Consider the following 12,346-nt stretch of genomic DNA (forward strand, 5'->3'; position numbering starts at 1 on the left):
GTAGCCATGTTTTTGTGCCAGGTTTATTCTTTATATCAGGATACAGATCCTTAAAAGCAGTGTGAGTCAGTGTGAGTTTAATGGACCTGAATTAAATATGTCCTCTATCCTTTAATGCTTCAGGGTAAACTTGAAGTTTTGTGTGTTTAAGATGTTGAATCATGGCAGATCAGAGAGCCATTATTTAATGGGATGGGCTCAGATATTTATACATTATTTGTATAATCAAAGTAACTGAATGCCGTGTGCATACTCACATTAACTCAGTGACGTAAGCCTTAGTCTGTCAACAACTTAACACAAACCTTGCACAGCCTTAAGATGAAACTGATGAAGACCAATAAAATTCACCTGCAGCAACAAGATATTTAGTTTGTGAGATTTAACTTTGTTTTTTTATTGATCGAAAATAACAACATATGGGATGCTGTCTGTGTGTCAGCATGGATTTCCTCTGGTTTCATTTCACCCCATAAAAAACATGCTAGTAGGTGGATTGGCGGCATGATCCAACATGATCTTGACCAGGATAAAGTGGTTACTGAAGATGAATCAATGAATTAATTAAATAATTAGTGGAGTCAGATTACTGTCTCATCTGACTCCAACATATGATTCACTTCATAATGTTCATAGATGCCACATTTATGTCCACATAAAAGGCTTTTTTGTGTGTTTTTGTTCAGGTCAAATTCTGGGTAAATATTGAACTGCTACAGACTTCTCAGACTTTTGGTCTGTTAAGTCAATGCTTTTACTCTTTTCTTTCCCCATGATGATAGGCAGCTGCCAATTTCTACACATGAATGATTCTTGAGAGATTTTTCTGTTACACACTGCTATATTACTACAACTGATTTTGAAATGGGATGGTTATCAACACTAAAAGTGAGAAAACTAAAACAAATTAACCTTGTTAACTTTAGGGTTAATGAGCACTAAAACAGAATAGGAGATCCACACCTTACTTCTCCTAAAGGATGATTGCCTAAAGGTATTCATTGCCACGCCATCATCTAGCACAATCCAGATAGATATTTATCTAAGGAAAGTTAAACTAACTCATGGCCCCTCCTTAACTAAATCTCAAGAATATGACGTGAAACTCAGGTAGTATAAAAATCAGAGCAGATATGGGATTGTCACACCATACCTGTGGAGCGCTCGGCCTCTCCACAACACCACCATGGGGACTTTAAATTTATTAACTATAGCATTCGTAACATGGATCGCTCTATCTATTGGACAGACTACTGCACAAAGTAAGTCAATGACTTCATAACCAAGTGACATTGTGGGGCATGTTAACAATACTATGTTATAAATGATTAATCAGACCTGGTTACCTTCTAATGAATATATCAATTAAAAATCAACTGCCTGATATGGATTACAACATAAGAGCTCTGTTTTTTTATCGTATGTAATAAAAATATCTAAAAATATACAGATATAGAACTTGCTAATGTATACTGTTTCAAGAGAAATCAATGTCAGTAAAGAAGTATGACTTTGAAGTTTATAGAATAAAAGAATAACTTTTATTTTTCTAAATATTTCAGCGACCATAGCAATTATTGAACCGCAGTCGACAACGCAACTGATTTCAGGTAGACATGAACAAAATATATAGAAATCTATGATTTCATTTTATTTTACGCACAAAAGATAAAGGTGTAACAGAATGAAACATCATGTTTCAGGAATTGCTTCAGCGCATAACGAGCTTGTCTGCAGCACATGGGGAAATTACCACTTCTTGACGTTTGACGGAGACCTTTTCCAGCTCCCGTCCACATGTAACCACATCCTGACATCGCAGTGCGGAGGCAGCTACGAAGCCTTTAACGTTCAGTTGAGACGGCAGATGGTGAACGGCGAACCCACAATTAGCAAAATCTCCATGAAGCTGGATGGCGCAGTGGTGGAGCTCAGTAAAGACTTAATCAGTGTCAACGGCCAAAAGTGAGCCAGACTAGTCCACTAGCAACTCTTTTTATGGATCAGTTATTACACATTAAAAAGGCTCAGATAAAATCTGCTTTGACTCAAATGGAATTAAATGCCAATTTAGTACACATACATTTTCACCAGTATTTAGTGGACTTACTCATATAAAGCAGAATTCATATCTTTTAAAAATATCTACAAACAAATCTAATTTCTTTTTGTTGTTTTTTGTTTCTTTTTAAGGGTCACACTTCCATTTGTCACCAACGGAATATACATTGAAATGCGCAGCTCTTACATCACTGTCAAATCCACAGTGGGGCTAACAACTATGTGGAATGAAGATGATGCCTTCATGGTAAATCTTTATTCTTTGAATTTTGTTTAATGAAGATGGATACTGATACACAATTTCCTAGCTTACCTTTAAAGAACAATTTAATTAGTAAATAATTAATAAAATTGGCAAATAGTTGCAAAGCAGATGCTCATTGTGGGTTTATTTTCACAGATTGAATTAGATGCAAAGTATAAAAATCGGACATGTGGGCTTTGTGGCGACTTCAACGGCATCCCGACTTACAATGAAATGATCAAGAATGGTAATTAAAAATAAATTTCTTAAAAGTCAGGGTTAAGTAAGTGAGGAGTGTGTGTGTCTGTGTGTGGGTGTGCTGCTCTCCAATGAACTGGTGTCCCATATATTCCTGCCTCATGTTTATTGTTTCTATGATTAGCTTTAGATTCTTGCATAAATAAAGCTTTTTATGATGACTGAGAATGAAGAGTAGCATTATCATCCTGTTCCTGCATGAGATCGACATTGACATTTTTTTGTGTATACTTTAGATGTGGTTATCTCTCCATCTGATTATGGAAGTCTCTGGAAGATGGATGGACCCACAGAAAGATGCGAGGACCTACCTGCACCAACATATACAAACTGTGGAGATGAGGTATCAAATATCATATCTTCACTAAACAGTTTTCAAATGAACATTTGAATTAGAGATCATCATATAATGAACCCGAGAATCTGGAGGGCCAGCTGACATCACAGTCACTAAAGCTTGATAGATTCATTACTTTGCTGGTCCCGGAAGACATAAATGAATTGCTACATAAAAAGTTGGTATAAAACATAATCACCTGGCTGTATATTACACAAAACAGTCAGCACTAGTAAAGAAAAGCATTCAAAGCTACATAGCTCAGTAGCTTGGTAGGACTTTATATTCAATGAGGTATTAAATCAAATAAGGTAGTCAAGTTAGATTGTTAATAAGGTAGCAAACATTCAGCAAAGCAATCTGATTCAAATAATTTAACTATATTTAACTATATATATATAAAATATATAAATGTTATCTTTCTGGACAGAATTTCTGCCGTCAGCTGTTCCTCAATCCGGAGTTCAGCAGCTGCACATCTCTGGTGTCGGTCAATATGTTTGTGAAAGCATGTGTAGAGGATTTGTGCCAGTGTAACACAACTACAGACTCCTCCTGCTTATGTAAATCTGTAGCCGAGTATTCACGTCAGTGTGTGCACGCAGGAGGGAAACCTGGAAACTGGAGGACTGATGTTTTCTGCCGTGAGTAAACACTTCTCTTAATTAGCTTGTGCTTTGCCGACTGTGTGTCCTTCACAGACATGGATATACCTTACTAATGTATTGATATGGTGATATGGTGTTAACATTCACCACTGCACTGTCACTTTTCTTCTGTGTTTTGCACTATTTGGCACCACTTTAAAACCATGCATCATTGCACCCCCCAAAAACTATCATTACACTTCTGTATGTCCATCCATATTTATTCTGTTTATTCTGTGTATACATATATATATGTATATACATGTATATATTCATAATGACATTCCTTTTGTACAGCTATACCTGTCATACCACTTCATACTGTATCATACTTATATAAAAACCACACTATATATACCCTTATTCAGTTATATGTACATATTACTACACCTTCTGTATAACCTCATACCCTTATTTATTACTCTGCCACGTGTAAATAAGCTATCTATGCACTTCTGGTTAGATGCTAACTGCATTTCATTGGCTCTGTACATGTAACTTGCACAATGACAATAAAGTTGAATCGAATATAATCTAATCTAATCTATTACTCTGGATAACGCTGTTAAGTTTTTTTAATTTTACTTATCATCTCTTTGGTTACAGCCCAGTCATGTTCAGGTACCATGCAGTACACCGAGTGTGGCAGTCCGTGTGTCGATACCTGCTCGAACTCTGAGAGAGGAGATATTTGTGGTGAACACTGTATTGATGGATGCTTCTGTCCTCCTGGTAATTTGTTCAAAACCTCTTAAACCTAAAGCTTAAGGTTTAGCTCTAAGCTTGATCATGACTCCGATCCCACATCTAAAAAAATCTTTCAGATAAAATTGAAAATGTGTTTTATATTTTAAGGCACTGTGTGGGATGATGTGACCAACTCCAGCTGTATTCCGCTGAGTTCCTGCTCCTGTGTTCATGAAGGACAAATTTACAATTCTGGGGACAACTACACAGCTAGCTGCAGAGAATGGTGAGTCCTGTATCTAAAAAAAAAGGTTAAAGTGAAAATTCAAGTCATATTCATAGGGGTTATGATTGTATTTATTATTGTTGTTATTTTTATATTAAACCATATAACATAAAGCACCATCCATATAAATCCTAATGCGAATTCTCACCACTCCTGTTAAAAACTCTCTACTGCTGTTTCTAATTCATTATGAATGTTATCAGGTCTCATACACCACCATCACAAAACATTATGAATCACAATCAATGGGTCTAAATAGTTGAGATGCCATATTGGTTTTTAGAAAGAATCAGTAGATGTTTTTTCCTAGTCTCTTATTGTTATTCATTTATTTGGTTTCAGCACTTGCTCAGGAGGTCAGTGGGCATGTGTTTACAAAGACTGCCCTGGTACTTGCTCAGTTTTGGGAGGATCGCACATCATAACATTTGATGAAAAGCCATACACGTTTCATGGGGAGTGTTCGTACCTCCTTGCAAAGGTAACAGTCCTGACTTTAGGGTACAGTTTTTGAATGGCTTTCTAATTTTCACACACCACTAATTTGCACTGTTCTGCTTTGTTTAGGAGTGCACAGGCAACGATTTCACCGTTCTGGGTGACTTAATGCAATGTGGACTGTCAAACACTGAGAGCTGCCTGAAAACGGTCACCATCGCGTTATCGCAAGGCAGTAAGGTAATTATAAGAACGAAGGTTTAATCATGTACGGATATATTTTTATTATATCGGTATTATCTAATCTGTTATGCTTGTTTGTTGATAAACAATGATTTAAAAATAATTACTACAACCCTTCTTTACATGAAATGTCACATGGCAGTGAAATAGTACATGATAAAGAATAATGAATTAAAACATAACGCAATAAATACAAATGTGCAGATACTCAGCATGTGTCCATGATAAATTGCAATACAACATACTTCTCTTATATTAAAAGTTGTTTTATATACTTGTTTCTGAAAAATAAATCTATTCTTTTATATTTGCTCTTCAGCTGATTCAAGTGGATTCGACTGGGAATGTTAATGTGGACAAGATTTACACACAGCTTCCACTTTTTACAGGTACCAGCTCAGTCATTCCATCAGGACAAACAAATCAATACAATGAATTAAAAATACATTTTAATAAACATTAAGGTATTGTATTAAATAAATTCTCTAGCCAATGATTATACCTACATCACCATTTAGTCTAAAAGTCGGTCAACTTGTGTCACAATACTGCTCTTAAATATAACAAATAAATATGACGAGCGGTTACTTCAAACCCACTGAAGGTAAATGATTTTTAAATATTAAAATGCTTGATTTTGTGTCCACAGCTGATTTGAGCATCTACATGCCATCTTCCTTCTACATCATCATCAGGGTCATCAAGTCCAATATTCTTCTGCAGATCCAGCTGGTTCCCATCATGCAGGTTTTCATCACGCTGACTCCAGTTTTTAAAGGACAAACATGTGGTGTGTTCACACCATCCACTCTCTCTTTCACACATTTCACATTATCTTTAAATTGTATAAGTAGTAAAAGTCAATCATCTGTTTGTTATGAAGCAGATTGTAATATTGTAAACTGAATCGACTTTCACTTGCAGGACTTTGTGGTAATTTCAACAACATACAGGCAGACGATTTCACCTCACCTAGTGGACTTACAGAAGGAACAGCTGAGAATTTTGCCAACAGCTGGAAGACGAGAGCAAATTGTCCAGACATCCAGAAATCTTTTGAGGACCCTTGCAGTCTGAGCACAGAAAATGGTGCGAACACACACCAGCCTTCCACTTTTAAAATGCAGAAGATTACCTGAAAGCATGGTGACTTCAGTCTTTGCCCAGAAATGTCTCTGCCTCCTGTTTGTAAATATGTATTATATATAAATGCACTATAAAATATATGAATTAAAGGTAAATGTTGGTGTCGTTTTTACAGAGAAATACGCGCAGCACTGGTGTTCCCTGCTATCAGATCCTTCTGGAGTTTTCGCTAGCTGCCATTCAGAGATCAGCCCTAAAACCTACCAAACGGTAAACTGGGCTCTTCTTAATGATATAAGTAAAGTATTTCAAATAACCTTAAATAGGAAACATCTTAATGATCATATGGTTAAAGGTATCTTGTATCTGGTAGAGCATGTGAAATAGATGGCAATCAAAATCTGCTTTAAATATTTAATATTCTAACTTTTTTTCTTCAGCTATTCATTAACTGAAGTCGTATTTTGAAGTTGCATTATGTGCATTGCAGATGGTTGTTGTCCATAGTTTATACACAATATTTAGAATTTTTTAATTCTTTACAGAACTGTATATATGACACATGTAACTGTGAGAAGTCTGAGGACTGCATGTGTGCTGCTCTGTCTTCTTACGCACGAGCATGTGCTGCTAAAGGGATCGTCCTCAGCAACTGGAGAGATGCTGCTTGCAGTGAGTTAAACACATGAGCACGAGCCGGAAAACCACTTAGATAATACAAACACTAAATACAAATAAGTGCTTAGTATATCAATTCATTCTGTTTATATTAGCTTGGCAAATGTTTAATATTTATTGATATAGATATAAATCTAAAGCAAGTCAATAATTATTTTAAGCAGCTCAAATATTTTATTTAGGATGAGAATAACAAAGTAAATATGAGTTAATAAAAACGGGTTTCCAAACCCGGATCTGAAATTTACACACTTCAGATAAGAAGAATGAACACACAATATCAAGAACTGCACAATATCACATACAGTACTGTTATATAAAAGCAGTCTTCCTTGTAAAAAGACTACTTTGAAACCATTGTAGAAAATCAGTTCAATACATTCCAGAGATGATATGCAGTTGTGTTTATTGCAAAATCTGACAGAATATTGTAAGCATCTGATTGTTCTTTTTTGTACTCAGATAACGCCACAGTGTGCCCCAGCTCCTTAGTTTTCTCATATGAAATGACCAGCTGTAAACGCACATGCCACTTCATCGGGAAGGAGGACTACACCTGCATTAATCCTGTGAAAGTGGAGGGCTGCGGCTGTGCATCAGGGACCTACATGAATGAAAACGGAGTGTGTGTTGATGAAAACAACTGCCCATGTTACGATTCTAACACCATCATTCAGCCCGGCGAGATCATTAGCAAAGACAGCACCACATGGTAAGAATAAAACAACGCTAAAAAATAAACCTTCATGATGAGATGAGTGTTGATAGTAATTTTCTTGTCTAACTGCAGCACATGTAAGCAAGGCAAACTGAGCTGCTTCGGTGCACTGAAGGTGGAAGGTAAGCAACAGTGTGCCATTGATTATTATTATTATTATTATTATTATTATTATTATTATTATTATTATTATTATTATTGCTGTTATTATTATTGTGTTATTAGTTAAATTAATTTCTAGTGAAATTTAAGAATTCAAGAAGTTCCACCCTCAGATTTCTGATATATTCCACTTTTGTAATTTCCCCAAAACTGTGATATGCTGTGATTTGTACTCTACATTTTGTTTACTCTAGAATGTGTGGCACCAATGACATTCTTCAACTGCTCCAGCGCTGCTCCTGGAAGCACCGGCTCTGAATGTCAGAAAAGTTGCAAACTTCTGGACATGGCCTGTGTGAGTTACCACTACTGATAGAAAGCATTTTGGAAGTAATGAGCAAACATAGCAGCTATATTGAGATGTCTTTTAAGACACTCTCAGTCATGAGCCATATTATTACTCTGCATTCATACAGATAAGCACAGAGTGTGTTTCCGGCTGTATGTGTCCCCCTGGCCTGTTGTCCGATGGAAAAGGTGGCTGTATTACTGAAGACCTTTGTCCATGTGTCCATAACGGAGTGAATTTTCAACCTGGCGAGAGTGTTCAAGATGGCTGCAACACATGGTAATTAAAAAAATATAAATCATTTTCAAATTTCATTCTTGTCTTGTCTTGCCTGTACAAAGTCTTGTCTTGTCTTGCTTGTACAAAGTGTCAGACTTACATTAACACCCCTTGCAGCACCTGTAAGGACAGTAGATGGCAGTGCACCACAAATCAGTGCAGAGGATCATGTGCCATTTACGGAGATGGGCATTACCTAACCTTTGATGAAAAACGATATGTGTTTAATGGAAACTGTGAATATGTCCTCTCTCAGGTACTGATCATACAATATCATTGAGACACATTTAAAAAGCCAAACAACTCAAAAGATAAACTGACCCAAAAGTCCAGTCTTGTGAAATAGTCATGTGTGTTTAAAGAGGTAGAATAAAGCCATTTTGTGATTTTCAGGACTTCTGCAGTGGCAGTAGCGTCAATGGCTCTTTCAGAATCATCACTGAAAACATTCCCTGTGGAACAACTGGCACCACCTGCTCCAAATCCATCAAACTCTTCATAGGAGTGAGTTTTATTTATCAATGACAATTTATTTTATATTTTTGGTGTGAATCCAATCAATGGATGCTGACAGAGTTGTAAACCATCCAACCACAGTCACATGCTAGCTAGATAACAAACACAACCAAACACAATTGTAGGAATATGTGCTACTGTAATACACAGAATTACAAAGGAAATCACTTAATTAAATAAAAATCTTGATGTAATAATAATATACACCAGTGATGGTACTGTAGACACTTCTTGCAATTATCAATATAATACTCTGTGTGAACAAAAATGCATAGGCATGTAACACAATAATAATAATAATAACAATAATAATAATAATAATAATAATAATAATTATTATTATTATTATTATTACTATTATTACAATTATTATTAAATATATATAATAAATATATTATTATTATTATTATTATTATTATTATTATTATTATTATTATTATTGTTGTTGTTGTTGTTGTTGTTGTTGTTGTTGTTACTATTGGCCATCACACCTCCAAGGTTGGTTTGATTCTTGCCTCCACCCTGTGACTGTGGTTTGTATGTTCTCCCCATGCTTCAGGGTTTCCTCTTGGTTTTCCATTTTCCTCCCCGAGTCTAGAGATGTGTTGAGGATAGATTAGCATCTCTATAGTATATGAATGGATGTGTGAATTAGAGTCCCCTGGGAAAAACTCCAGGTTCCCTGGGACTTTATGTACTGTAAGATAAGCTCTACAATAAATGGATGGATGGATGGATGGATGGGAGGAGGGGTGGATGGATGGATGGGTGGATGGATGGATAAATGGATTTTGCCAAATAAGACCAAACATTTCCTGCTGAGTCAGGAGTTTATATCCAAGGCATAAAGACAAATCAGAGGAAAATCTGAGTAAGAAGAAAACATCATTTTGTCAAAAATGAAAAACATAAAGCATTTTATTCACAGAGCAATGAGCTGATCCTCTCAGATGGAACATACCAAGTGGTACAGAGAAGCAATGGAGGTGAAATCCCGTACCAGTTCCGCACCATGGGAAACTACTTGGTGGTTGAGACCTATAACGGCATAATGCTTGTATGGGACAGGAAAACTACCATATACATTGTGCTTAGTCCTCAGTTTAATGTGAGTATTTATGCCTCATGTCACAGATCTATTAAAAACCTGTAAAAGACTGTGTTACACAATGTTCACAATGTTGCATTTATAAGTCCAGACTACAATGTTTTTAGATCGCTTCTGTTAATGTGTCTTGTGTTTTATTTGTCTTTCAAGCTGTTGCTTAAAAATGTTTAAATTAATGTTTTATTGAACAAACAGGGAAAATAAATAAAGAATTTATTATTATTATTATTATTATTATTATTATTGTTGTTGTTGTTGTTGTTGTTGTTGATGTTGTTACATGGTTTTGATGTATTTTTCTGCCTCAACTCACAGGGAAATGTGTGTGGTCTGTGTGGAAACTTTGATGGCAATGCCAATAATGACTTCACCACAAGAAGCCAAGAAGTGGTCATTGACCCTGTCACCTTTGGAAATAGCTGGAAAGTGTCTCCTACTTGTCCAGAGGCACTGGCTGTTAGTGATCCGTGTGCTAATAATCCATACAGGGAGGCATGGGCACAGAAACAGTGCAGCATCATAAACAGTAACACGTTTGCCGCCTGCCATTCAAAGGTATCCTCAATGCACAAAACAAATTAAAAAGCAAGAAAGAGAAGAAAAATTTATTTTTTACTATAACTGCATGCTAGCAAAGAAAATCTGTCTTGTCTGGGGGTGGGCTGGATGGTGAGGAGTCAATAAGGAGACTCCGGAATAAAATATTAATGTCTTATTTCAGAAATTTCAGAATGGTCATGTTTAGCAGTCACTAATGAAAAAATGTAGTTCAAAACAGTATTTCCTGAGCTAATGCTTTGTTACTTAGCTAAACTTTCCAAACTGGTACACAAGGCAAGAGCATCATCAGTGTGTAATTTTATTTTCTTCCAGGTGGAACCAGCTTCTTTTTACTCTGCATGTGTGAGTGATGCATGTGCTTGTGACACTGGAGGAGACTGTGAGTGTTTCTGTACTGCTGTAGCAGCCTATGCTAAGGCCTGTAATGCCGCTGGAGTGTGTATTGCCTGGAGAAGCCCAAAAGTTTGCCGTAAGTAATGCATATGTTCATATTAGTGCTGCAAAGGGTAGGGAATTGTCACAGTAAGATACAACACATCTAAATTAAGCTATATCCAGGGACAATTGCTTTAATATTTGCCAACCTTTGTTTGGAAATTTTTTCTATGGTTAGGTTCTATGGTTTATTAGTTGCGTTTAGAGATCAGAGTTGTGTTTAAAGCTGGCTAGTATATGTTAAGTGAAGTTGAAAATCTACAACTTAAGCATAATATTATGTGCTTCAAAATGAAACACTTACTTCCTTTTTCATTCTTCAGAAACACAAGCAACAACAAATTGCTAGTATAATTTGCATGAGATTAGAGGCCATCAAAACAAAATAAAGAGATTTCTTACCACTGAGAACATGGCAAACTGTATGCATCTATAAAGACTATAGAAATATTTACTGTAGATTTGAGTTAAGATGAAGTAGAGTTAAAATGACTATATCTGTTGCTGCAGCACTGTTCTGTGATTATTACAACCCACCTGGTGAGTGTGAATGGCACTACAAACCTTGTGGTCATGCATGTATGAAGACCTGCAGGAACCCCACAGGAAACTGCACAATGGAGACTCCAGCACTGGAAGGTAGGCACTTATGAATTTTTAAATGAACTGTCCAAAACACACACTGAATATTAAAAGAGCAAATATTGTTCCTGCTTTTACCCAGCAGCAACTGGTGTGTGGAGTTCTCATAGGTTGAGGTTTTGGATATATGTTTTTTTTGGTGACATTTTATATCAGATACAACTTTAGTTGAACCATTAATCAACTCAATTACCATCCAGAACACAGTAAATGTTTCAGTTCTTACCAAGGTGTTCTTTTAACCATCTTTACTTCTTTTGTAGTAGAAGAAGTAAAATGTATCTTTTGTGTAGTAAAGTTTTTGATGAACTTTAACATATTATTGTACATATCCAGTGAATATGTGCTATGACAAAGACCAAAAATAATGTCCAGGCTAAACATAGACACAAATTAAAATTGAATATAAATCCTAGGTTTTAAAGATTTTTGGTTCATTTATAGGATGCTATCCTGAATGCCCAGAAGACCTTCCATTATTTGATGAGGATACGATGAAGTGTGTGTCACAATGTGGCTGCTACGCTGACATGATACGTTATGAGATCGGCCAGTCTATCCCTGCAAAAAACAACTGTCAGATATGGTATGTTTATTATGTCTAGTTCTAGGCTACAGGTTAGTATAGTGCGAATAGCAATGTTTCATTACAAAACATTCGAAAAATGGAT

At 36.0% G+C, this 12,346-nt stretch overlaps 1 protein-coding gene across 3 annotated transcripts in view; it reads left to right on the plus strand.

Annotated features, from left to right (window-relative positions):
* Window positions 1–1,162: 1,162 nt before the first annotated feature.
* Window positions 1,163–12,346, plus strand: part of LOC132850510 (mucin-2-like) — a 30,635-nt gene continuing 19,451 nt past the window's right edge. For all 3 annotated transcript variants that reach the window (XM_060877150.1, XM_060877165.1, XM_060877158.1), the window contains exons 1-27: window positions 1,163–1,262; window positions 1,563–1,610; window positions 1,704–1,965; window positions 2,194–2,308; window positions 2,462–2,552; window positions 2,800–2,906; window positions 3,331–3,544; window positions 4,154–4,279; window positions 4,403–4,520; window positions 4,863–5,001; window positions 5,088–5,198; window positions 5,521–5,590; window positions 5,851–5,991; window positions 6,126–6,290; window positions 6,463–6,557; window positions 6,833–6,959; window positions 7,428–7,677; window positions 7,756–7,805; window positions 8,040–8,140; window positions 8,262–8,413; window positions 8,531–8,669; window positions 8,807–8,917; window positions 9,858–10,037; window positions 10,353–10,592; window positions 10,911–11,067; window positions 11,544–11,672; window positions 12,120–12,261. In XM_060877150.1, coding sequence (XP_060733133.1) covers window positions 1,187–1,262; window positions 1,563–1,610; window positions 1,704–1,965; window positions 2,194–2,308; window positions 2,462–2,552; window positions 2,800–2,906; window positions 3,331–3,544; window positions 4,154–4,279; window positions 4,403–4,520; window positions 4,863–5,001; window positions 5,088–5,198; window positions 5,521–5,590; window positions 5,851–5,991; window positions 6,126–6,290; window positions 6,463–6,557; window positions 6,833–6,959; window positions 7,428–7,677; window positions 7,756–7,805; window positions 8,040–8,140; window positions 8,262–8,413; window positions 8,531–8,669; window positions 8,807–8,917; window positions 9,858–10,037; window positions 10,353–10,592; window positions 10,911–11,067; window positions 11,544–11,672; window positions 12,120–12,261 — 3,656 coding nt within the window. In that variant the 5' untranslated portion in view covers window positions 1,163–1,186. The remainder of the gene's footprint in view (window positions 1,263–1,562; window positions 1,611–1,703; window positions 1,966–2,193; window positions 2,309–2,461; window positions 2,553–2,799; window positions 2,907–3,330; window positions 3,545–4,153; window positions 4,280–4,402; window positions 4,521–4,862; window positions 5,002–5,087; window positions 5,199–5,520; window positions 5,591–5,850; window positions 5,992–6,125; window positions 6,291–6,462; window positions 6,558–6,832; window positions 6,960–7,427; window positions 7,678–7,755; window positions 7,806–8,039; window positions 8,141–8,261; window positions 8,414–8,530; window positions 8,670–8,806; window positions 8,918–9,857; window positions 10,038–10,352; window positions 10,593–10,910; window positions 11,068–11,543; window positions 11,673–12,119; window positions 12,262–12,346) is intronic.

The sequence above is a fragment of the Tachysurus vachellii genome, chromosome 1 (genome assembly GCF_030014155.1).
Source record: "Tachysurus vachellii isolate PV-2020 chromosome 1, HZAU_Pvac_v1, whole genome shotgun sequence".
NCBI lineage: Eukaryota > Metazoa > Chordata > Actinopteri > Siluriformes > Bagridae > Tachysurus > Tachysurus vachellii.